The 27,472-nt window shown below is 36.0% G+C and overlaps 1 protein-coding gene across 2 annotated transcripts; it reads left to right on the plus strand.

Annotated features, from left to right (window-relative positions):
• The first annotated feature begins 771 nt into the window (after positions 1 to 771).
• On the plus strand, positions 772 to 16,521 carry LOC149783264 (sperm microtubule associated protein 2-like). Of its 2 annotated transcripts, none has more exons than XM_089931494.1 (5): positions 772 to 896; positions 10,790 to 10,859; positions 13,156 to 13,220; positions 13,902 to 13,968; positions 14,329 to 16,521. In XM_089931494.1, the coding sequence occupies exons 1-5, from the start codon at positions 884 to 886 to the stop codon at positions 14,891 to 14,893; spliced, it is 780 nt and encodes a 259-aa protein (XP_089787620.1). In that variant the 5' UTR covers positions 772 to 883; the 3' UTR covers positions 14,894 to 16,521. The 2 variants fall into 2 exon arrangements, with proteins under 2 accessions (XP_089787620.1, XP_089787621.1); XM_089931495.1 differs by having other exon boundaries at positions 13,159 to 13,220.
• Positions 16,522 to 27,472: the final 10,951 nt, after the last annotated feature.

The raw sequence follows: 27,472 nt of genomic DNA on the forward strand, positions 1-27,472 counted from the left end.
TACCGGTTTAATACCGTAAGTGCTGTCCTTGCAGTCACGCTACCAATGTATACCACTAGATTTTAATATGTACTATTTTACGACAGGGACATTCATTCGGTTTTGGCCGGAATTCACTACTAGTGAACCAGGACATCATGGAAACACACTAACACTTCACTCCGTGACGTTTGCTCCTATTAATTAGCTCATTAGTTCGGGCCAGGAATATTTCCATGGCGCCGAATTCCAATAATCAAACAAGTAATCACACAAATCTAAGAAATGCTTAAAACGGGGCACTACAACCAAGTGCACATACTCTAAATTTACTACAATACTATTTCTCGGATTGGTAAATAATGCAAACTATATAATTATATGTATTATATATTTTTTAAATGATGTTAATTTAACAGACTCAAAAGGATCAGTGTTGGTAAAGCCTCCTCAAAAGAAAAATTAAATGTTCGGTCCCTAATACCCAAACCCCCAAAATTAGACGCTCCCTAGAAGAAACCCCAAAGAATAATGTACTGTTAGCTGCCCATAGCAAATGGTTCTATGCACTGGTGCCTACCACAAATTTACAACATTAATAATCAAAGCAACCTATGACACTGTGAGTACTATACTATAACTGGAAAGAAAGGCTGTCTTTATGGTGCCCCAAACAATGTTCGATATATCAGATTACGTCTTCATTCAACTCTATTGTTTAAACATTGAAAGGAATAGTTTATTCACTTAACTGTCTTTTGTCTATATCCGATATACAGTTTCTCTCGTCACGTAAAATGAGTATACAGTACATGGTTCACATCTATGACAACGACTTTTGTGGGTTTATTAACAACCGAAGTCGCCACGACAAGACATAAATATTGGTAGAAACCACATACAAATGGCTACAGAAGGTAAGAAATAACACCTCTTTCAAACTTTGTTTTTGCCTTTAGAAATATAATTTGTTTAATTTTTCATGAGCAAACCATTTAGATTTTTCTGATCAAGGGCAATATGTCTGACAACAACGAGGACCTAATATATGTTTCCTTTATTTTATAATTTTCTTGTATTTTGTGCAAAACTACAGTTGCAAGTACTCCCTAACTGAAGCACATATAGACACATCCGAGAAAAAAAAAAAAAAACAAGTTACCAATTAAATCATTCTTAAACCCAGCTTCATTTGTATCCGTGTTAATCCCTAACTACCTACACGATAATCCACTGCCCGCCTTTACTGTCTTTCTTCTTCTTTGATAAACTTATCTATTCATCAACTAACAGGGGCAAAATCGCTTTAACGTACAATATTTTGACCGTGTTCTCTTGTCGTATTTTCTTGTTCTATGCAAAATTCGTTCTAAACCGTGACAAAGTGTCCAGATAACGTTACCTCATCACAATAATAGTCAAATGGTCCAAATTAAAAATAACATACTTTAAAATAAGAGCTAAATGTTTCAAATAAAAAATAAAGTCCTTTTTTTAGTTGTTATAAAAATGAAGAGCTGCACAAGAAACATTAGACATATGATTATCTGTTGTTTTTTTTCCTGCTGGTTTTAACTGCATTTGATAGACATTGTCTTTATCATGCTGACGAAACCGAACCTAAGCGTCTTTCCCTAGAAGACAGCCGACCCTGATGACCCGGTCGTGTATTGAACAAGCGACCCACTGATTATAGGACTGACTCTCGACCAACTGAGCAACCGCTAATCCCCTTGTCAGAAACATTAGCCCTTTTGAAAAATGTGAGCAATAAATGCGACAGGATAAAGATACAGATGTTAAAATGTAAAATCATTCAAAATATAGAGTTAAATTTGCTATATAACCATCACTCCTTCAAAAAGTCCAAGATTTTCACATGCAAATTATGAAGTACCTAAGTACCTAACTGGGTGCACGCGATTGACACGACACAGACAATGTAAGCACTATAGTCGAGGTTCATCCTTTAAAGGGTGTGTATGAGCTAGGTTAGTGTGTGCTATACGTGACTGACACGGTAACACCTCATTTATGCCATTTGTTCTAGATAAGGGATGATCACTCTAAAACGATGGCATTGGAACTATGACTGAAGTTAATTAATTAAATCTTCTTTCAGGAAAATTGTGACTTGCAGGGCAGCTTTGGCTGTTTAATTCACAATTTCACTGCCCTTAAAAAGTGTGACTGGGCAACCAACAATGGCTATTTAAGTTGTGAGATATAAATGTGTGTTGAAATTGAAAGTTTTGAAAGACCCTAAGAGTGAAAATGAAACCCGGATAAATAATAAGATTTGTGTCTTGAGAAGTTTCGGCATCAATTCAGTATTGCTGTAAATTCTGCGTAAAAATGGAGTCTTTATCCGGTAACTGTCTCGAGAATGTGCCTTAACGTGTCGCAACGGCAGTTGTAAGCTGACCTTCTTGTTTTAAACAGTCTGTTAAAAATGTATTTTATACATGATGCAGCTAATGCTGCAATCAATTTATTCTGAAAAAAGAAGGAAAAAAGATTTGTTTAGGAAATTTTGAATTGGCAAAGATTATTTATGATTTTGTCAGGTATTGATAACAAAGGCTGTGATTTAGGAACAACGAACTTAACACTGTTTCCAACAATTAATTTGCTTTTTCTAGGTGCAGTCGAATTCGCATGTCAAAAGGTAACATTAAAATTAAGGGGTATTGGTTCTAAAACGGATGTAGGTCAATCCAAACCATGCTTAGATGTGAAATCGGTGCATGTGTGTGTGTGTGTGTGCCTCCTCTTGCTTCCATGTGCGAGCGCACATGCCATATACGGAATAATTTGGATTATACGATGATCCGGTACTACACTGAAAAATAAGTTTAGTTTGTCTTAGATAAGATGACACGTAATATCATTGTGATATGGTATAAATTTAAGAGTCACATTCGAAGAGCTAATTAGCCTATCAATTAACAAATACAATTATTCAACCAAACAGTCTATAGACGCATCCATCTTTATATTAATATATCACACCTACCTATCCACTTTTCAATATGACTTTCTTTGTTTTTGTCTATTAGTCCCACACATTCATCCATCATCTTACACGCCTCTATATCTATCTATCTATGTCTACCTACCTGTCTGTCTGTCTGTCTATCCATCTATCTATCTATCTATCTATCTATCCCTCCACCCCTCCCTCCCTCCATCCATCCCTCCATCCATCTATCCATCCACCAACTCGAGCTATCTATCACCCAAGACCGCTCCAGTGGAGTAGTGGTTAGACGGTCCGCCTCGGAGGTCGTGGGTTAGAACCCAGATAGATTCATACCAAACAGTTGCTTTGCGTGGCGCTCAGCATTATGAGGTTGGTGTTAGGACTGGTGGCTCTGGTGTCAGGATAATGTGACTGGGTGGGACATCATGATACATGTTTGCGGCACGGTGCCCCAGTGCTACACATCCCTATAAACTGTCACACTGCAGACTTCATAGCGATACGATTAAAACATTGTTAAAGGTACGTTAAAATCTAAATCACACACACACACACACACACACACACACGTCTATCATCACATGGTGGCTAATCAAAATAGCCCAAGACAAAAACGCCTCGACGTAAAGCTTTCAGACAAAATAGCTGAAGACAAAATAACCCAGAAAAAGTAGATCGGTTGTTAGACGTAATACATTTTATCAAATATCATATGTAACTTGCAAGTATTAATAAGATGTTACTTAATTCGTTTATATAGTGCTAAAATTGAAAATTCAAACTGCTATATTGTTACAGACAAATATTCTGTTAGAATATGCGATGGTGACCTGTTGTACGGTTATGGGGAAATTTTCCTGATATTCAGGCTTCATGTATACACATATTTTCTTATAATTACTTCGTAGTGAGAGTACCTGGATATTTTAATACGCATTACGTAAGATTACGACAATATACCCATTTGTGGATAAATAAATTGCCTGTCTGTAACCGTTTTGCAACGATTAGTTCGATGTTAAATTCAAAGGGACTTCTGCGTCCCAAGTAGAGACGTCTTTGTTTGTTTTTCACTACGTCAGGGACGTGACGACCGGGAAATCGAGAGAGACGGGTAAGCGAGAAATTTACAAAAAGACCGGTCAGTATCAGATCTGAACCGAGATATTCAAATTTATGGCTGGGTTTCCCGTGCAATCAAGGTTATTTCAGCTACATTCATTTTGGAAAATGAGTACAGATGTGACTATTGTAAGTAGAAGATTGGAACGAAGTTGATTGCTATAATATGTACTCCGAGAGCATAAGTCGTGCACTTGTAAAAGTGTGGGAGGGAATTCTTGTGAAATTCTAGTTTGGATTAAACAACCAAAGGCTTGCGAGGAAGCTTTCCGGGTGGGAGTGAGACGCGACACCCAAGGATCGGAGAGAAGAAGATGCGTTGAGAACAAGTGGGGGGGGGGGTCTATTATGACCTAAGCAGTTTGATGTGTAGAGCCGGAAGGAACCTCGAAGAGAGTTCTGGAAGTGCAAAGAGAGCACGGAGTCGAGAGTACAGGAAATACCAAAGGGGCGAAACGAGAGGCGGACAGATGAGTAACAGAATCAACACCGAAGGGAAACACACTCTCTTAGGCGGCGCTCTACAGTTTCTATTTTGCATAGGGAAATTTAAAGAAAAAGAATTTCCGTGGGTTTTCTCACTGGTTATACTGGCTATTTAAAAGAATCCTTTTATATCTTAGGTATTGTTCGAAGAACCCTTAATTTCCTTTATTTTGGCATATCATTCATGGTTGCAGTATGGGTTATAGCGTATTCAGCTTGGCCTTACACTAGATGTGCATCTTTCAAAAAAGTGCTAGCTCCATTTAGTCATTTCCACTTCCTAAACTTTAGATGTAAATTGCGACAAAAAGAGCCGATGACATTTTAGTCATTTTATAGAGATGGTGCTTTATTCATTGTACTTTCAGAATATGGTATTGTCCAGTCTGGCACACGAGCTATCTGGTATTATGCTAGAAGGAATAGTTTATTTCATATAGCAATGCAAATTGTATCCTATCTGTAACTCAGTATATTTTCAGGCTAGAATCATTAAATCTTGTTTAAAGTACCTAATCCGTTTTAGATGCTTAGTGTGAAAAGGATTAACTGCTAAAAGCTTCATTTAATGCTGCTGACCTGAAAAATTTATCGAGTTTAAGATTGGATAAAATTCGCAGTGTTGTGTGGATCTAGCTATATAGAAGCTGTTCCAGACACACGGGCAATACACATCACTAGTCTTACTGTTCCAACACACGGGCAATACAACTCAATAGTCTAAGTGTTCCAGACACACGGGCAATACACACCACTAGTCTAACTGTTCCAAACACACTGATAATACACATCACTCGTCTAACTGTTCCTGGCACACTGGTAATACACATCACTAGTCTAACTGTTCCTGGCACACGGGCAATACACATCACTGGCTACAAAACTTCAAACTCTCTCAAGAGCTACTGCTAAGCCGTTAGCAACCGGAAACGTGTTATGTCAAACCAGTTTCTCCAAAAATTGTGAAACACGCCCAGTTAGACCAGTTTGAATCAAACACAATAATACGATCGCAGATGCAAACTCTTGCACTTACCAGAGTGGTCTATTCATCAGTCCACGCGCTATTCCACTTGAAGATTTCTATGTACCGTATCGTTGCACTAGAAACAGCAACACTTGCCATATTTCCAGGACAGAAAATATACATTTGAAAGAAATTGATGAATTTGAAATCTCCTCAGTCATTACACACTTCAATAGAACTGTACTCAGTAATTTAGTATTGAACCGCACAGTACCATACCGTTGCGTACGATAGAACATTTCCCAAATTATAAACGATGAAAGTTAGTTCACCACATAGAATATATTATGAACTTATTATTATATTCAAATGACCTCCATCTATTAAATATGATAATACAGTAATAACATCAAATATTTTTTGTTTCTATTTTCTCATGAGTTGAACCTGTGTACTTAGGGTAGACAGCTCATCCCATTGTCCTTGAACATATTTCCATTAATGCGCAGTAACAAACCAGCAGTACGTAGTTCCAGCTGCTTATTGCGCCATCTTTCCAGCAAACAATGTTATAACTTTTTTCGTGATTGTTTTATTTTCCTTTTCTAACAGCGGCATATATAGCTAGATTCTGTATAGACAGTTATTCGGATTTCATAAAGGATTACAAAGGCAGATGTCCTTTATATAAAGCTGGAGGCAGTAATAGCAGCTCATTAATACTCCCCATGGGGAGACACATAATGTCACCCCTTTTTGGGGGAATTCCTTGTCTCCGTCAAAACCCAACATGGATTCTTTTAATCTTGCACCGATACTCGGCACTGGAAAACATAATTATACACATATTGGAATGTGAGAAAACTCCATCTTAGGACAAAATTAAATAGCTTCACATGTTTTGATGTTGAAGTCAATAACGTGATGCTTCTTATGCATGTATAAAACTCACAAATTGTATACGCATTCCACATAGTCTGCAAAGGTATTGCCTAAAACTCCACAAACAAAACAGAATGCGATTAAAAATGAAAAGAACCAGCCTCACTTATGTGGACATCATAAGTACATATAACACTATTGTTTTAAGAAATTCATTTGGGATAAAGTAACCTTCACCTTCGGCCCTGATGCAAATCTTTATCCCTTAGGGTTTTCATTTCTCTAATGTGCCATCAAACATGACGGATATTCCGTTGATTTATTTACCCTTTCTCCACATGTGTTCTGTCTTTTCGTCTCTCTCTCTCTCTCTCTCTCACACACACACACACACACACACACACACACACACATTGAAAAACTATTCAGATCATTTTGTCTTCAGTCACAGACAGAGAAACCCTTTCTCCTTAATCCATTTATCGTGCTGTACAGTGATTTCTCGATAGTCGTGTGTCCTTTTTCAGTGATCAGAAGGCGAAGAATACAATGGGTGGACGTGTTTCGTAAAAGCGGTATGGGTGATGAATGCAAACTCTAGATTGTATTAGATTTCTGTTACACATGGCTATAGTGATTGTGAAAACAACAGTCACGAATTCTCAGAGATTGCAAATATGTGATTTGAACATTAGAAAAAGCCATTGTGTAGTGCTCATACATGTAACGGTTACATAATTTAGTACTCATACTTGTAGGGTATAGTAATGTGGTGCTCATACATGTAGCGTAGACATAGTGTAGTGCTCAAACATGTAGCGTAGACAAAGTGTAGTGCTCATAGATGCTCATATATGTAGCGTATAAACAGTGTAGTGCTCATACATGTAGGGTATACATAGTGTAGTGCTCATACAGGTAGTGCATTAAAGAGAGTTATGCTGTTTGCTTTTGGACAAAAAATGGTCAGTTATAACTATTTATACTACAGAGAAGAAGAAAAACTGCGTTCAAAATAAAGGAAATCATGTGCGTTGATCATGTTGTTTAGGAAGGTACCCGCTTTTGCCACTCATAGTTTAAGTAACCTGAATTTTAAGGATTGCTGGAGAGCACCGGTAAGAAATCACAAAATGTGTCAAGTCACGAGGTCGAGAAGCATCAGGATCATTGAAAGCAAACGACCAGACACCATATCTGCTAGAATGAAAGTAAAAAAATTCAGATCCAGGGAATATTGTATAAAAGTCACTTTGGCCTAAAGCGGTCTATTGCAGACGATTCTTAACAAGCAATTGAACACTTATGGTTATTACTGGAGCCAGATGAATAAGCACACATGACAAGTATCTGTTATTGATTTGTTTGTATTTCTCTCTCCAGCATAAAAATAGTTGGGTTTAACGTAAATATGCTTTTCTGGAATGCACTATGTCAAGTGATTTTTTTTATATCTCTGTCACTTACTAAACAATATTTTGATATGAAGCGTCTCCGAACATTAGTTATTTAAGGAAAGCGATTTAGACTCTATTGATGCCAATTAACTGTCTACTGCCACGTTTGACCAGGATACGGTTCAGCCATTACGCAGAATCCGTGGAAAGGGCGGCGTGACCATCTTGCGGCATATTGAATACAATAATAATATTAATCTTTTAGAGATTGATGATTATTGATTGATTAGCACCAGATTAAGATTAGCATATAATTCGTTTATATTCTTCATTTAGGTCTACTGTAATGTCATTGATATACTAATGATATATAACTGATTCTATAGAAACATATGACGTTCTTTACAGTCGGTATTCAGAGTATGGCATCGTTATCATTATGGGCGATTTTAATTTTCATCCATGTTCGTGCATAAAAGATACGAGAAATAAAATGTTGTGTTTATTTTTGGATTGCAGTAATTTACTTTATTTCTTTGAGTACTGCTATGCTCTGCAATGGTCCCTGCCACTTATGTTACAGATAAGTCTCTAATTGATCACATCCTTTTTGACCCTTCAAAGATAGATACGATCAATGAGGCAATGGTAACTGATGATAGTGCTTTGAATGTTTTGCGTCACAGACATATATTTGGATCGTTTGAACTTCAATCTTGCAAGATTGGTGATGCAAACTTTTACCATTTGAAGTACAATTAGAAGAAAGCTGACCCTATCAAAAGATATGAATATGCAAAGGAATTATACTAATTTCCAGACTGCAATAAAATGTTTCATACAATAAATAAGAAGCAAATTGATTTGTGGCATAGCATAATAGTTCATGCAATAGCTCTTGCTAACAAAACACCCCTCCCCATTTCAAAATTCGAACCCTTATTAAAGCCCCAACGAAAATCTGATTTGAAGGGGTTACATAAAACCAAGATTAAAAAAGACAGGGGTGGGTTTAGAATGGAAACTTTAATGATGGAGAAGATATATATTTCGCCTGTTATAAATGTGCGAAAACATCCTCTCGAAAACTCCACAGAAATGTGTGTAATATTACTTAAATCAGGAAAATGATGATATTGATAGGTATGCAGTGTTACATCAAAACCAGCTTTGGAGAGCTATTAATTCAAGAAAACTGAAATCTCAAAGAAGGCATGAAATGCATTTTTTCGATATTGTTTATCGTGACCTGCAGATGTTGTGGAACAGTAGGCATCATTCTATGAAACTTAAAGCTAAACTATAATAAAATGATTTCAATAAGGAAGTTAGTTAAATCATGGAAACATGGATGGAATCCTCCTGTAGAAAAGGGGTAGATTACATTACCCAAAGTGAGCTTTCTTCTGAAATTGATGACGTTAAATCAGGAAAGGCAGATGAACTAGATAATATAACGTATGAACATCTTAGGAACGGGTGAAATACCTTTTGATCCGTCGTGGTTTATCTTTACAACTTTATGTTGAAATGTGTGCATTTTCCTAACCAATTACAAGATGGTCTGTTAGTTACACTTTAAGAGAGGGAATAAAGTTACAAGTGATTCTAATAATTTTAAAATAGTAACGCTTTTTCAATTATTATGTTTTATTGATATTGGAATAAATACGAATCTTTTTTATTTCGCTCACAGCTAAGATTTTGAATGTTGCTGTTGGAATATCTCGAGCGTTGTATGGCTGTGAAACATGGCTTGTCTCTGGCCCTCAATATAAACTTGTACTAGATCGAGACGACCGAATTTTGCGCATAACATAAGCAAAGTATCATTAGATATACATGAACTGACAATCCAAGTTTACATTGACATAAAATAAACTGATTCTCCTTGAGCAACTTTGCCGGTTGCCAGCAGTATATTTTGAAAAGCAAATATTTCTACTCCGTGCTTGTAGCTATCAGATTACAAAATTGCAGGTTAAGCGAACTGCTGTATTCCTGAAATATTTAAACTGCTAGGTAAATTTAAAATGACATCGTCAAGATTGATTCCCAGTAACTAATTCTGAATGTAAAATTAGCGTCAAATTCCAGGTTCGTTTTGGTTCCATATTTTTGACAAATTTTAGGTACATGCTTACATGCACTTAGATTTAATGTCCAATACTGATTTGGTGAATACTCTCTCATGAATGAAGACACGTTATTTGTTAATTATTTTAAGCAATGATCAACTTATGTAAGTCCATCTTATATTATAAAACGTTTGACTGTATTGATGCTGATAATTAACGTAGTCCTAGTTAAATCTTTATCAATACCTATGGTTTACTAACATCATATATGTTTGCTGCATCACCAGTAGGATTTATATTACAACAAAGGAGAACCAGTCCAATACTTTTATATAAGGGAAGCAATAACTGCATTTGATAATGAATTTTCTAATAAGCATAATGTGTTTAGTCCAATACTTTTATATAAGGGAAGCAATAACTGCATTTGATAATGAATTTTCTAATAAGCATAATGTGTTTTGCTTCTTAAGCTACATTACAAACGTGACATTTCCTATAAATAGTAATCCTACTGTTCAAATGTGTTGGGGAAAAAGTAAATGTTGAAAACGAACGGTGTCCTGAGGATATACCCAACTAATTTACCTTATTTCTCATGGTAATCGTTCACCATATATGCATTTATTAATCGTTCCTAAATATGTTTTTTATCACCTTTAATTTTCATGTTTCTCTTGTTCTCTGCAACATTGAGTGTACTGTTGGTAATATTCAAAGGAAATAAAGATATCAAGAATTCTCTCTCTCTCTCTCTCTCACACACACACACACACACACACACACACACACACACACCTTGTTAATGATTTAATCATTTAGGTATAGACAGAAAATCCTTTTACATTTTTCTTGTTGTAATGTAAATTCTCAATACTATGATGTCCTTTTTCAGCGACTGGGATGCGAAGAATACAATGGCTGGCTCAACCGAAAAGATTGCATCCTGACTTCGTAGAGGATAGGTATGAATACGCTTATACAAACAACATGTCATATGCTTTTCCGTCACATTATACATCTGACGGAAAAGGGAAAGAAATGCCCAACTGAAATGTGAAGCATCCGTTTGCTTGAACTTAATTGCATCTTTACAATTCAACCTCTAACATTTAGTACTAAAGATTATGTAGGCAAGTTTGTTAATTAGTCGCAGGAAGTTTTATTTTTGTAATAGATCATCGGACTCAGACATTTGAGACTAGCTAAAGTCGGGATCAGATAAAATAAACGATTGCTTTGGATCCAACCGACCTCATGGAAAAAGGATAAACACCCAAGGTCTTAATTATTGTATAAAATATAGTGTGTTAATTATGTATGAAAGTTATCAAGAAGGTTGAATTTTGTCAATGAATCACAGGCATCTTACTGCGGGCAGCACGTTGGTTTCTCGATTTGATTTGAAGCATATTTTATTGCACCTATTAGAAAATCAACAAGTAGGACACAAGTTCTTCCGACTTTAACGAATACGAAACATATTTTATTAGTTAACATGTCATTTTAAATGCAGTTAAAGACAGCTTTTAAATTGTATCATTACATATTACATATGATTTTGTTGTTTTTAGGTTAAGCTGCTAATAGTTGTATTACATTTTAGCACATACTATTTAGGATTTATTCCACTGATTGACACATAATACACACTTCGAAAAAGATATGTTGGAGTTAATACTGCATTTCACCATATGATATGTTGGAGATATACCACGGTCCAAAGCATCATCTGTATGAGAAAAAACATAGTTAAACACATGATATATTTTAATGATTACGCCAAAATCAAAATATGACATTTAGTGGTTGTACTAAAGTTTAAGTCATGATAGCAGATATACCACAGTTCATCACATCATATGTAGTAGTTACACAATGGTATAACCAGGGCCGGCGCGACCATATAAGCAAACTAGGCAGCCGCCTAGGGCGCTGATTTCAGGGGGCGCATTTTAATTTTTTTTTTTATTGTTTATAAATTTTGAAATTGATATTTTCCCTGTGGGGGTGGGGTGGGGTGCGCACCAGAATCTAACCTTGCTTAGGGCGCCAGATAGTCTGGCCGGGTCTGGCGCCAGCCCTGGGTATAACACACGATATGTAGGAATTATGCCATAGTTCAACACAATCTATCACGTGAATTCATTTTGCAATAAAGTAATTGTCTATTTGTCGCTATAAATTATTTCATTTTGTAAAAAAAAAAAAAAACTTTCTTGTAACATTTAAATGCACTTTATAATGTTTGCAAAGATATTTCCGAAAAAAACCCAATGAACACCATTAAAAAAAACCCACTAACTTTTATAAACATAGAAATTAAACGCTTTTTTTAAAATCCCAACCATATTTTGAACTTGAAGAAAAGCCGTAAATGTAAAAATCTATAAAAAAAATATATCAAAATCTTGCCTTCATTTCCTTACTCTTATAAAATGCTTACATGACGTACTGTAAGCACTGTAGTAGTAGACTGTTGATTTAATGTTGAAGAGGAAACACTAAAGACCTGATAATAATGCATATATTGTTATTATCATTATCAATATTATTATTATTATTATTATTATTATTATTATTCACCAGAACATTACTCCACCAGTTAAACTTTTTAAATTTCAAACATCTAATAATTTTTCATCGACCTTAACTGAATTCGATGCAGCAGGTTTCTCAGTTTTTGTCTAAGGACACCGAGAGAAGAACAATTGGATTGCCACTAATGAATTAATGACATAATAATCAATATCTTTACCCAACTAGTTACAATTATATGTTCTTTTTTAATCGTGCCATTATAGGTCATCTGCAGTTGCTTATGTATCAGCCAATAGCAACAAAAGGGTCTAAATATTTGAAGAAATCGGAGTTGCTCAGGAAAGACAATTACAGCCTTTTTTAATGTCACTTTTGGTGAATTACATTCCTATCAAGAAAAATTGCACATAGTATAATTACGAACTCAACTTGCTTTAAACAGAACACGGTCGTCTTGAGAAACACAATCGACTGAGCACATAATTTGCCTGTAATTTTGATTTAAGCAATGTTTTGTTAGAACCATACAGTCTACCCAATGCAGTAAAATAGTATCCACTAAATTCAGGTGGATTTCGTCTTTGAGCAACTTCGACTATTTTATTAATCGATGACATTTAAATTAATGTAAAAGATACAAGTGATCCGAATGTTCGTGTTGTATAATTGTGAAAGTGTCTAAAGCTTCACTGCTTTCAACTGTCTTGTTGTCTGTTTCAGAAGATCGGTTTATTGGATTGACACCAATCCACCCAAAGCGGGCGAGAATGGGCAGACGACATTCGGTAAGTTACCAGAGAATATTATATTGTCTCTCTACTTGCGTTGATGCCTTAGTTTAAATGATTCCACTCTGCAATAAAATACCGGCACATTAAATCAGCATTATTTAGGCCGTAAAACCTGTAAGGAATACATCACCTCAAGTAAGCAACAACAAGAATTAAAAAAAATCCACAAGGTGATATTCAAAGATTCATTAAATATGTTACTAGATGAACATTTCATCCAAATACTTACTTTATTCAATTCACATTGCAAATTCTTTGACGTATTTAAAAGAAGCCGTTATGGTGGGGCATAATTCTGAGTAGAAGTTCCACGAAAACAAGACTGTAAGATGATAGTTTCCATGGAAGAAGGCATTAACAGAGTGACTACATCACCTAACATTATATGGCTTAGCCGGGTGCGATGACCATTGTTGGCATGGTGTATAACTGTCAAGATTTAGTATCTTAAAATAAATCCATGTAAACAGCCAGTCTAGTTGCGACAATCAATCATATCACAGTTCTGCTAGTAAAGTACTTGTGTTTTTCTTGCCTTCTTCCTCTATCTCTCCAGTTTCTTCTTCTTTGACGAAACAATGTTAACGACGTCTTTCCCGCTTGTATTTCTATTAAATGAACTAGACTGTTTGCCGGCTTCCTTTCTTGCTTATTTCCTTACTTGCATTTACGCAGATGCTTCTCCGCGTCTGCACGAATTAGCGAGACACAGAGATCCTCACCGACACTGGGAAAGCGACAGGTGAGCGTCAACATTAATGTATACGTAAACGCAGGTGTCATAACTACGGTATTGCCGTAATCTAATCTGGTACCAAAATATGCTATAAATGTAATAGCTTTCAACTTGTTGTAATTATTCCCCAGTACTATGGGCAACGAATATATACATGTACTACCATATTGTTAGCAAATATACCAATCTTCAGAAAAAAATTGTAGTTAGTCTTCTAGGTGCTTAGAGTTTTTAAAACAAATACAAACACTTATGCATTCTTTGATTAATTGTGCGTAATAATATCTCTATGGCTATTATAAAGTGTTTTAAAATAATTTGGAACCTTTTTAAAGTAGTTATACTTATTTATTTATTGTATCACAGACCAACTCCCCAATGGAATGTAACCGAAGCTGCGAAGCGAGCACAACCCAGCGAAAGACTCCATGTTCTTAGTGAGCCCAAAAGTTATACTTCGTTTCAATACGACCAGTCCCCTTACACTCAGACTACCCTCGGTGCAAGAACTTATACTGCTACCAACCGTCTGGAGATGTTGGCAAAGCCAAGAAAACGTGAAGACACGTTTGCCTACGCAGAAAAATATTGGGGACAGCCCTTTCCTGTTCGTGAGGAAGCAATGCATGCACATCCATCGAATTTAATTGAATCGTTAGCTGAAGCAAAGTCCTGCAATGAAGATTTCCAGTATGAAAGGCTACTTCCGATTCCGGTCGCAGAGTCAGCTCTTAAAGCTTTAGCTTCTCAACGTATGCATCAATTGTCACAGCCCAAACCACGTTCTGTAGCCCCTGTGGATATTTTTGACCCTTACCAGGTATCGGATGCCGCCCAAAAGGCTAGAGCAACCCAAAGGATTCGAGAGCTGAGTATGTCCCTACCGAGAAAAACGAAGGAAAAGGTGAAAAAAGCACGTACAGAAGCATAAAGTCATGAAGAAAACAATGCTAAAGAATCGTCCTTTGTCAGTCTTTTACATAAAAAGGTGTTTAGTTGAATACGACTGGGAACATTTTCAAGGTTAAGTTCAAACACCAAAATACATTATATGTAGTGATTTTAGAAGACCGATGTTACGTAGGATAGGAATATCAAACGAACGGTATTATTCGTGTCAATACTTAAACATAACAAAACGAAATCGAAAAGTTCAATAAGTGCACTGTTTGGACGAAGCGTCAAAACGAGTTTCTGCATATACCCTAGCTATCTCTTCGTCAGTCTTTTTAATCCGGGATAACAAAACCTACATCTGTATTCATTTCACATCAAGCATATAAGATCTCACAAATTACGTACGTCTGATCGTAGGGACATAAGTACTGTGTGTTCGTTAATCACAGTATTCACCAGTTTTCAGATCTTGAACTAAAAAAGAAACAGAGAATAGATAACCTAAAATAAATACCTTTTCGATGATCGTCAATTTCGGGTTTATATCTATGGTGGGTTGCAAATAACAACAAAAATAATTAACATCTAAACATGTTCTTTGTCTTTGCAAACTCCCATTCATTGAGAAATGTTACAAAACAAAATTATTTCAGCATTTCAGTATTAAAAATATAATGTAAATTCAACATATATACTTTATCTAAATTGTCCAAGAAATGGAGAACCCGAATCACCAACACAACTGACAAGGTTAAATTCATACTTATTACCAGTAGTGGCGCCAGAGTCACACAAATCCCACCAAGCAACACACGAAACTTCTAAAACTATCTCTACCTTAAAATGTCCTTACGGACCAATTTTACAGATATCGCGTTTATACAGCAGTGGTAAAATAATCGAAAGTATTATTTTAATGAACCGTCAAGTAGATCAGTAACGGTCAGCTTTTCCACAAAATCGCCCGCCCTTTAAATGTTCCAAAAGCAAGCAAACTAGAGCTAGGAGAAACAAAGATGTCCGTTCCTCAATATTATGAGTAAACTTTAATCACAAATCTAGCTAGCACCTATTTTTGTGTGTTAGAATTATAACAGTGTGCTTATACTATGAAATCGCGCTTTATTGACATCATTGTAAATAGCAAGATACAAAGACGACAGGGGTGGGATATCTCTACATTAAAAATGTACATCATAATCAATGATATAAAACGTTTGATTGATAATCATAGACCTTAAAAATTAAACTTCAGAAATTATAACTGTATATTTCAACTCTCCCTTCATGTTCGCACCCTCACTCCGAGACAGGGACCCTGTGGTCATAATATTAAATCCGTCACATATATAATACGAATTCCTGTTATGACGGCATATGGTAGATTTGTCCTGTTTTCTCCTCTTCATTTATATTTGAACAGTCACAAGAATTTAAAATGTAACAAAAATACACTTCCCTTAATGTCCCCCAGTGATGAAAAGTTCTCAATAATATTATAACAAGAGTCTATTCTTCTAAAATTGCATCGCAATCAAAACAGATGTCGTTCTCTGTGATACGTCTACCATTATGTTGCAAATGTTTGTCAGTTTTATCCTCAAATGTACTTAACAAATTCGATTCCTCGGTAATATTAAAACGAGATGAACGGGTGCTTAATTCAGAAGTTTTTGTTCTTCGGTTTAGTATGTTGCCACTTAACTGAATAGTTTTAATTATTCCAAAAGGACCAAGTTCCGAAGTTCCGTTGGGAGAGAAATGACCAACTGGAAGTTATACTAGTGCATCTTTCAAAAAGGAGAAGAAAACAAAAAAAAAAAAAAGAAAGAAGAAAGTAAATATCTCATGCAATGCATTATAATATTTCAGGCAATATCCCAGATATATTTCAGTATCAATTGTTTACTATAGCAGGAGAATTCATGCACACAGTCACACTCGCACAAACCAATGTAACATGGTTTATTATGATTCTATGTGTATAAACGGAGACATTATGTGCATATTCATTCTTGGGCATATAGTCTCACAAATAAATATGAAGAAAGACTGAAAAAATGACGGATGGAAAGGGGCGAGTAGCCAAATAGGAGAGTAGATACAATAAATGTGAGAACGTAATGGTGAGACACGTCGTCCAGAGCTGCAAAGAATGATTTAAGCAGATACACAGGAAACGTAGCACCATATCTTTCACATACTTAAAACCTGTGTTTAAATTGTCTTAATGAATTAATCATTAGCTTAATTGACCGTCCTAGGACGGTAGTCACAGTAGATCTAAAACATGTTTTCATGAAAACGCCATGGGAACTCTTTTAAAAGTTAAGTTTATGTTCATTGGTGTTAACAAATTTCATTGAATACAACATTAGAAGAAAACCATTCATTATTTTCTAGCAGCTGACCTTGTGGAAAGTTCTCTCTGATACACACGTTGATATCGTTGGAATTTTTGGATCGTCTTAATGCCACATACAGTTGTCTGTGAGAGAACACGGGCTGATTCCAATAAATACCAACGCGATCAAAGTCCGTCCCTGCCACTCAGTAATCTTCAATAAAAAGGGCAAATTGTTGTCACGCACAATACTATATTAACCACTGAAATTCTTGTCTTGCTCGGTTCTGATTCGTTCTCGATTTTTAGGTTCTCGCATCATTCCTTAACAGCTAGCGATTCAATTGTTCACATAAAAGAAGAGATCAGTTTCATCCTTCAATTCCTGAAGATATAGATCAACGGCTTGCGTGCTATCCATGCACACAGACACACAGAAAGAATGGCAAACGTGAGTGTAAAAAAAGTAAAAACTAAACAAATTAAAAAAACGGTATGTGCGAGTTGAAAAGAAAGTTTGTAAAGTAAGGAAAAAGTAAGGAAAAGAATCAAAAACTGGGATAACGCGAGCTTAAAACACTCGACCTGGGACATAAAAGACTATTTCAAGAAAGAAAAGATAAACGAAACTGAGATGCGCGAGCTTAAAATAAAGTTTGAAAATTAAAACAGAAGTATAAAAAAATTACGTAAGAAAATGGGATGCCACGAGTGTCGAACTCACGACCTCTTGTTTGACAAGCGGGACGGAATACGCAGACAAATAGTCAAAATAAACAACAAATCTTGGTATATACTAGCTTAATTGCCCATCCTAGGAAGGAATGACGAAAGAAACTTTCAACATAATTGTTTTTAAAAAGCATTTAAACAATGGGATACCCGAGCTTAAAAGAAAGTTTGAAGATAAATATTTAAAAAAAGAATTAGTTTTTAAAAAAATGGGATGCCGCGACTATTGAACTAGCAACCTTATGCTTGGGACGAAACATAAAAAGAAGGACAAATGTCGGTATAGGTAATCATGTACAAAACACATATGTCAAACTCTGCTGATTGCATGTATTCTTAGAGAAAATTATTGGTCTAGTCAAGGCCGTATTTTGTGTACGTGATATAAACATGATCACGTGACCCCCTTCTGATTTAATAACTTGAGGGGAATTTCGAAACTGCGTCTTATGATACAATATATTATACACATGATAACATGAGGTGGCTGATAATCTCAGACGTTACGTTCTGCATAAATATGAATTAAAACATATTTAACACTTGCAAAGTGAATACAAAGACATGATTAACCTAAGCGACTACTTCTCCTGCGTAGGCATACATAGACAACTCTATATTCAGATGGAGTGAATACAAAGACATTATTAACCTAAGCGATTACTTCTCCTGCATAGGCATACATAGACAACTCTATATTCAGATGGAGTAAATATAAAGACATGATTAACCTAAGCGACTAATTCTCCTGCCTAGGCATACATAGACAACTTTATATTCAGATGGGTCTTGTAGACATGGGCACGTGTACTAGATAGACAAATTATTTCAACACAGTGCGTTATGACAATATCAAGCAATATTACCAATTTCCTTTTCTTTTAAAATAATTCAGGAAGAAATCGAGGACAAGGTTTGCATCTAGTTGCTGACATATAAACATAATTATGATTACCGATCAAGAGATAGTGTATAGTAATGACATGACTTGATTTCAATCTTTACCACCAAAATACCACGTAATTCACTACAAAATCATTATTTTATTTCCTTTCGATTCATTTCGTTCCTGAAAGTTGTTTTAGACAACGCGTGTCATTATCCTAACAGGCAATTAGTACAGAGAGGTCTGCTCTAAAGTGTTGTCTAACAATATTATTCTCTCTTTCTTTCTCTGTTTGTCTCTCTCTCCCCTCCCTCTCTTTCTCTCTCTCTCTCTTTCTGTTTGTCTCTCTCTCTATCCCCCCTCTCTCTGTCTCTCTCTGAGCACCTTTCTCTGCCGATGTCAAACAGTAAACCTACTAAAATGTAACTTTCAAGGTAATTATCCGACAGATCATCCTTCTTAAAAATTCCGTATCGTATATTCATTTTATAAATAAATCCGTAACTTGTCCATTAGAGAATCATCGAAAATTTTCATTATTCAGCCAACATGCCTAATTAATTTTTTCGTTATTACACTTCTCTCCATCAAAGGTGAATGTTATGTTACATATCAAGTAATTACATTATCCACTGTAAAATTTGAAGGAAATAAAATACTTGTGTATCATGCAGTGAAGGGGTTTCAGTTCTGAATTATTTGTGAGAATAAACTGTTCCTAATGCTTAGTGAAAGAAATCATGCTGACATTGTCCAAAATATGACTGCCACTGACAGATATGCAAGCACGTGACTTCGATATATTCAGAGCTAAGCAATGTAAGCCTGAATTGCACTCTCGACAGGCAAATTCATTAAGGAACTTCTTGCCATCTCTAAATATAATGTTATTGAAACACTTCGTGCTACCATCATAAACTTCATAATACACAAACGCAACGCTCCCACTCTTGCTGACAGAAAACACGTTATAAAATGGACACCTAGTTTTTATCTTGTCTGTGCTCTTAATTCCGTAGCCTTTGAGGTCGAAACTAATTGTGTTCGTGACAGTAACTTTATTGTCATTAGTTAGATATATTTCAATCAGCAATCTGTCAACTGTAAAATGATTGTATGACCAACCATATCGGGTGCATTTATTGATATTGTATGAACCAAGAACCGTTTTCTCTCATTGTAAATGAACAACATTGCTATAGCAACGGTCCTGACGACTTGAACTGTAAATAGTAAAACCAGACTGGGGTTTATTAAGCCCATCAAATGTATTGCTTTCAACACATTACCGTGACCTTGACCTCTTAGAAATAAGAGCATTTGGAATAGGTCTGTCTTGATTCTGACGCCTATTTTTCAATTTGTACCAATCGGAAATAACGTGTCCATTCTGCAACAGGTATATGTAGGAAGAGACAAGGATCTTTGGTCAAGTTTATCTGAAGCTTGTTTTTTTAGAAGTTGTGCCAGTTCGAGATTTAGAAGGGCTTGTATTAGGCTGAAATACTTTTCTGACAGATGAATGCTGAGTCGAAGTCTTATTTACAAAAGGAACTTTATGAGTTAAAGAATACTCATCAGCAGCACGAGCAGCATTTTCCAAGGTTTCGACCTTATGCTCGTCAAGATATAATATCACTATGGACACAATTCTTGAGCTCTTCAAGTAATACAAGTTGTTTGAAACTTTCTTAACCTTGTTCAGCTTTCGTGGATAAGCACCATCTATCAAATAACTGCTCTTTTTCTCTAGAAATTCGACATGAGTTTGATCAGCTTCTTTTTGATAGTTTCTGAATTTGCTGACGATAAGCTTCAGGGACTAACTCATAACCCTTTAATATCACTGGACAACAAATTTTTACAAAAGTCATGTTACTGAAATAAAATTAGTCAATTCTTATCAATTTTTATGTGCTGAACACGAATATGACAGTCAAATTGCAAAATTGGCTCTAGTTTTTTTGTAATCTGCAAGAAATTAATGTTTACATAACGAAATGCATTCCAATAGTAAAAGGTCAACTGTAATAGCCTACCTATAAAAAATCAAGTCATTGACTACATCTTAGATTTCTTCGCCTGTCTCTTGTACAGCTGTTCGGGAGCATCTCTGAGGAGTGTCCAGCAGTAGTCAGCCAGCATTGTAGTGGACCATTTTCCCTGGTATCTTTGTTCCATTGTTGCGATATCTTGATGAAAACGTTCGCCGTGTTCATCACTAACAATACCACAGTTGCTAGGAAAGAAATCCAAATGGGAATGAAGGAAGTGAATCTTTAGAGACATATTGCAGCCAAGTTTCTTATACTTCATCAACATGTCTTCTACTAGTTCCTTATAGTTTTCTGCCCTAACATTTCCGAGGAAGTTTGTAGAAACTAGGCGAAAAGCATTCCATGCTTGTTTCGCGTCACCTTCCAGCAAGTTGTTGAACCGGTCATCTTTGAAAAGCTCTCGAATCTGAGGACCCACAAAAACTCCCTCTTTAATCTTTGCTTCGCTGAGTCGAGGCAATTTTTCATGCAGGTATCGGAATGCTGGCAAAGTCCGGTCAATGGCTTTCACGAAGTTCTTCATCAAACCTAATTTGATGTGAAGGGGTGGTAGCAAGATCTTCTGAGCCTCAACCAGAGCTGGGTGTTGGATATTCTTCTCTCCAATGGCTACATTCTGCCTGTGAGTCCATTCCTTCCTCATGTAGTGCATTTCCCTTGCTCGGCTATCCCACTCGCATAAGAAACACATGTATTTTGTATATCCTTGCTGCAGTCCCATTAAAAGGGCAACTACCTTCAAATCACCACAGAGGTGCCAGCTGTACTTGTTATACTCAATGGAATTCAGTAGCTGCCTTAAGTTATCGTATGTCTCTTTCATGTGGACAGCATACGCTACTGGAATAGATGGAAGAATGTTTCCATTGTGCAAAAGCACAGCCTTGAGACTCAGTTTCGAAGAGTCCACAAATAGTCTCCATTCTTGTGGGTCATGAGTGATTTTTAAAGCATTCATGAGGCCCTCAATATCGGAACAGAATATCAGATTACTTTCCTTTCTGAAGAAAGGCTCCAATTGCTGGTGGCGCTTTCGATATGCAGTAATTGTGACATCTTCTTCTAGAAGATTCCATTGTTGGAGTCTTGATCCTAGCAATTCTGCCTTGTTCTTTGATAAGTCCAAATCACGAATCAGGTCATTTAGTTCTTCCTGTGTTATTCTGTGTGGGGTTGATGATGCACCACAGTGAAAATCTGGATCACTGCATGCTGATGGACCAGGAGAAGAACAGGTCGACTCACCTTTGTCTTCGTCAGATGAATCAAGAGAATATTCTGCTGGAGGTTCTGGAATAGGAAGTCCCTCACCATGTGGAACTGGTCTCAATGCAGACGGAATGTTTGGGTAGACTATTCTCGACTTCTTTCGCTTCGTTATTCCGCCGGAAAGAGGAGGAACCAAGCAGAAGTAACAGTCATTTAGGTGGTTGCTTGGCTCTCTCCACACCATTGGGACTGCAAACGGCATTGATGACCTTTTGCAATTCAACCACTGTGAAAGCTGTGTTGTACATGTAGCACAGCATATATGCGGAGCCCAAGGCTTGTCTTGGTCACCAACCTTGCATCCGAAGTAAAGATGATATGCCTTCTTCACTTGAGAATTGATACTTTTCTTCTGGTTGGCAAATGTCACTTCCCCACAAATATAGCAAAAATTGTCCGCGGTATTAACACACTTTCGAGGCATTACTGTTCTTTATTGTACGTAAATGGATAAAATAATAAGTTTTATGTAACAGTAGCTTGAACTGTCTCGCACAACGTCTAAAATATTTTAAATGCTGAACCTATCTGATTGGGCTTTATATAGTACACTGCTTACGTCAGCTTCAGCAGCCGCCTGGCATTAGTATAATAGGCCTACACATGTATAGTACACTGCTGACGTCAACTTACTTCAGCAGCCGCATGGCATTAGTATTGCATTGCATCAGAAAATGATGCAATCAACTGTGGATGATGTGAGCATGATGGTATTATGCAATGTTACATCATTATTCCGGATGTTGCTGCAGTCCTACTGGAGAAATTTACACAGTGAAACATAGAAAATGAGGTATATGAATATCTTCAAAACGAGAGCCAATACAAATTTTTCACGGTTATATTCGTGTTCAGCACACCAAAATACTACAGATTAGGGCCTTTTCAAGTCAGTAATGATTTCACTGTTGACCAGTGTATTCATTCTTTAAACTGTATCATAGTCACCACTTTGTTGAACTGACAGTGAATGGTAAACATCTATAGCCTTACCAGTGAGTACAATTGTAATAATTGACTCAAATACCCCCTTGGCCATTTCAAAGTTTCAGCAACGTTTTCAAAACGAGTAAAATATTTGTCTACTTCTCTTTCTCTGAAAGGGGTCACTAACCAAATTTGCTTTGCAACATCAAAACTTAAATTTGTATTCGAAGTGAAAATGTGCTTTTCACTTGCCAGCTCCACTTCCTTTATTTTAAATTGATATTTCCTCTCTTTCTTCCTTATCTAATTGCATTTGCATTTGTTTTTCTTGTAAATGCATTTGTCTTTATCTCTTTCTTCCGCTTATATATGCACTTGTTTTTCTTCTATCTTTCCTGTCTCTCTCTCCTCTTTCTCAAATTGTAACTGCATTTGTTTATCTTGTAACTGCATTTGTTTATCTTGTAACTGCATTTGTCGTTCTTTCTATTTTTCTTCCGCTTGAAAATGCATTTCTTTTTCTATCTCCAGTTGCAACTGCATTTGTTTTTCTTCTTTATCTTTCTGAAGTTCCAGCTTTTTGAACTCTAATTCCATCTTGTATTTTAATTCTAATTCCTTCACTTTTATGTCAGAGTCTGATACAGACTGACTGATCGAAACCAAAGCTCTTTTATCCAAAACATTCTTTTCTACCAACTACTGGACCACGATATTTTTTATTTCTTGCTTCGTTAAGGAAACCTTTACCTCAGAAAAATCATATTTTCTATCAAGCTGAATTAATTCATCTTTTTTTTTTTTTAAAAAAAAGGTCTAATTGGGACTGGGTAGGACTTGAAAGAAAGATTTCCACTTTTGATGACATTTTAGAAAAAGCTTGCCGATTTTACTAGAAATTTAAAAATCTTGGGTAATTCAAATTTTAAAAAAAAATACAACAAAGTTTTCTGAAATATTTTAGACAAAATTAGAAAAAAACAAGGATGAGGCCGCACTTAAAATGTTACTTCCTTAGGCTCTAAGAAACAGTAACAAAAGAAAGAGTGAACACAACAAGCTTTGAAAAATATAACAAATAATTTTTTCCCCTGGAAAACACTAAAAAATGAAACATGAAGAACTTACGGTTTTAAGAATCAAATCTAAAAAAACAATCCAAGAATAATCCATGAATTAAGTTGCAGAAGTCCTAAGTAATGAACTGTTCTAATGAATTCAAGTTCGAGTCAAGACGAAATATCCAAAATGGAAGGCGATGACGAACACTGTAGTCAGTATTATGCTGTTGTGTCTACAGTTCATTGTTGATTCAAAAACAATAATATTCCGATGTTTGAATTTCAGAATAAAATTTAGAGAAAAGTCAAGTATTCCCAGTATGACCTTGACAAAAATCAATCATTTTACTCAGTGAATAAGATAAAAATAGAAAGTTGTTTATCTGACTCACTGATTTCTGAATCAAAGTCGGGAACTAGGTCAGCTTTAAGTCTTTATAACTGAATGGCCAGGTCAAACTAATTTCTGGAAAATATCAAATGCCTGGCAAATAAAATTACATTACTTTGACACGTAATGAAATTAAAAATAAAAAGATGTCAAAACTTACAAACAATTAAATTTAATCAAATATAAACTAAATCAAATATAAATTAAATCAATTATACATAACATCATACATACATACGTACATATATACGTACATACATACATAGATACATAGATACATACATACATACATACATACATACATATGTGATATCTTTGGTGATCTGATCATAATAATAGTTAATGAGTTTGGATCTTTTCCATTACATGAGTCATAATAGTGGAATGCACACACCATACCACTCGATACCATTCCACTCTCTTTCTCTCTCTGGGACAGGATAATATATTACACTAATTGACTAGAATAGGGTGCTGTATGTCTGGGATTGGATACCAATGACTGATAGATTACAACAGTGTGATGAAGGACTGGGAATGGATATCACATGACTTTGTTAGACTGGGATACAATTTGTATCACTGTATAGTAAATTGCATGAGACTGATATAATGGGATAAAGTGTTGGATGCATGGTATAGGATACTGCATGGAATTTGTATAATGAGACAAGATGCTGCATGAATGTACTGGTAATTAGATATGGTATAACAGTCATAGTCTGAAAAAGACTTGAATGACTAAAATAGGTTATTAGATGACATAGGTTAATCCGGAAATTATGCTGTATGACGGAGATAGGATATTGTATGACTGTATATAGTGATAAGAGTGGAGAAGAGTCCTGGATGACTGAGATAGGATATTGCATGACTGTATATAGTGATAAGAGTGGAGAAGAGTCCTGGATGACTGAGATAGGATATTGTATGACTGTATATAGTGATAAGAGTGGAGAAGAGTCCTGTGTGAGTGAGATAGGATATTGTATGACTGTATATACTGATAAGAGTGGAGAAGAGTCCTGGATGACTGAGATAGGATATTGTATGACTGTATATAGTGATAAGAGTGGAGAAGAGTCCTGGATGACTGAGATAGGATATTGTATGACTGTATATAGTGATAAGAGTGGAGAAGAGTCCTGTATGAGTGAGATAGGATATTGTATGACTGTATATAGTGATAAGAGTGGAGAAGAGTCCTGGATGACTGAGATAGGATATTGTATGTCTGTATATAGTGATAAGAGTGGAGAAGAGTCCTGGATGACTGAGATAGGATATTGTATGACTGTATACAGTGATAAGAGTGGAGAAGAGTCCTGGATGACTGAGATAGGATATTGTATGACTGTATATAGTGATAAGAGTGGAGAAGAGTCCTGGATGACTGAGATAGGATATTGTATGACTGTATATAGTGATAAGAGTGGAGAAGAGTCCTGTATGAGTGAGATAGGATATTGTATGACTGTATATAGTGATAAGAGTGGAGAAGAGTCCTGGATGACTGAGATAGGATATTGTATGACTGTATATAGTGATAAGAGTGGAGAAGAGTCCTGGATGACTTAGATAAGAGAACTAGTGCATGAAATTATTATATTTGCACACAGTGGCTGGTGTGTGGGATAAGATGGTGCATACCAGTGACAGAATGGGATAAAGTGCTAGAGGACCTGAAGTAGAATATTGCATGACTTAGGTTTGGATAGGTGTTGAAAATAACAGGGGGTGGGATACTGCATGACTGGATAGACTGGAATGGAGTCCTGGATGACTTGGAACTGCATGTTATTGATATACTAAGAGAAAGTGCTGAAACACGGGCATATCATCTTGCAAGACATTAATAATCTGGGATAGTGTTTTGGATGACATCTCATGCATTCATTGACTTGGATCATGTGATGAATCACTGCAGTAGGATATTGCATGATACTGACAGACTACAAAAGAAGGTTGGATCACTAGGACAGGATATCACATGACATTTATAGACTTGAATAGTGTATTTCATGACTGAGACAAGTTATTACATGACATTGATATTATGGGAAAAAGTATTGGATGAGTGAGATATGATATCACAAGGAATAGGTATACTGAAATAATGATAGATAATGCAATAAATTCATAGCCTGGAAAAAGGCTTTGGGTGATTTATATACTCATATTATATTACACTGATGGATTGGAATGGAGTCTTGGATGACTGGGATAGGATACTACATGACATTGATAGGCGGTGACAAAATGCTGAAATACTTAGGGTATTGCATGACACTGATACAATGGAATCAAGTGTTTAATGAATGGTATAGTAAATTTCGTGAGTCTGATATCATAGGTTATTGATGGAATGGAATGTAGTGTTGGATGAGTGAGATGTGCTATTGAATTGAATTAGCATACTGAGACAATATGCTGTATGACTGCTGTCGGATATTGCAATGCATTTAGAGGCTGGCAAAGAGATGGGAATGATTTATATAACGATATAGTACTACACTGCACTGATGCATTGGCATATAGTGTTGGATGACTGGGATAGAACACTGAATGACATTAATGGACTTTAGAGGGTGTTGGATGAATGGGACAGGATATCACATGACACTGATATACTGAGAGAGAGTGTTGAATGACTGGGATAGGATATTGCAAGGAATTAGTATACTGAGATTATGTGCTGTATGACCGAGATGGAATATTGCAATATAATCATTGACTGTGAATGAGTTGAATGACCTAGACAGGATATTGGGTGACACTGATGGACTTGGATTATTGTATGCAAAACTTTCTCAATGACTGCAGACAGTACCTTAAGATAATGGTCATTAACTGAGGTACACAACATGTACAGATGGCTAACTTTTGTCCATGATTATAAGTTGTAAACAATATGTTGACATAGAATACTGCATGACATTACTGGAC

The sequence above is a fragment of the Sinohyriopsis cumingii genome, chromosome 14, assembly GCF_028554795.1.
Source record: "Sinohyriopsis cumingii isolate HCF-2022 chromosome 14, ASM2855479v2, whole genome shotgun sequence".
Classification (NCBI taxonomy): Eukaryota; Metazoa; Mollusca; class Bivalvia; order Unionida; family Unionidae; genus Sinohyriopsis; species Sinohyriopsis cumingii.

Excerpts from the sequence above, each read along its gene's own strand:
- LOC149783264 (XM_089931494.1), top strand. Across the intron at positions 10,860-13,155 it reads CCTGACTTCGTAGAGGATAG|AAGATCGGTTTATTGGATTG; the intron begins GTATGAATACGC and ends TGTCTGTTTCAG. Across the intron at positions 13,221-13,901 it reads GAATGGGCAGACGACATTCG|ATGCTTCTCCGCGTCTGCAC; the intron begins GTAAGTTACCAG and ends GCATTTACGCAG.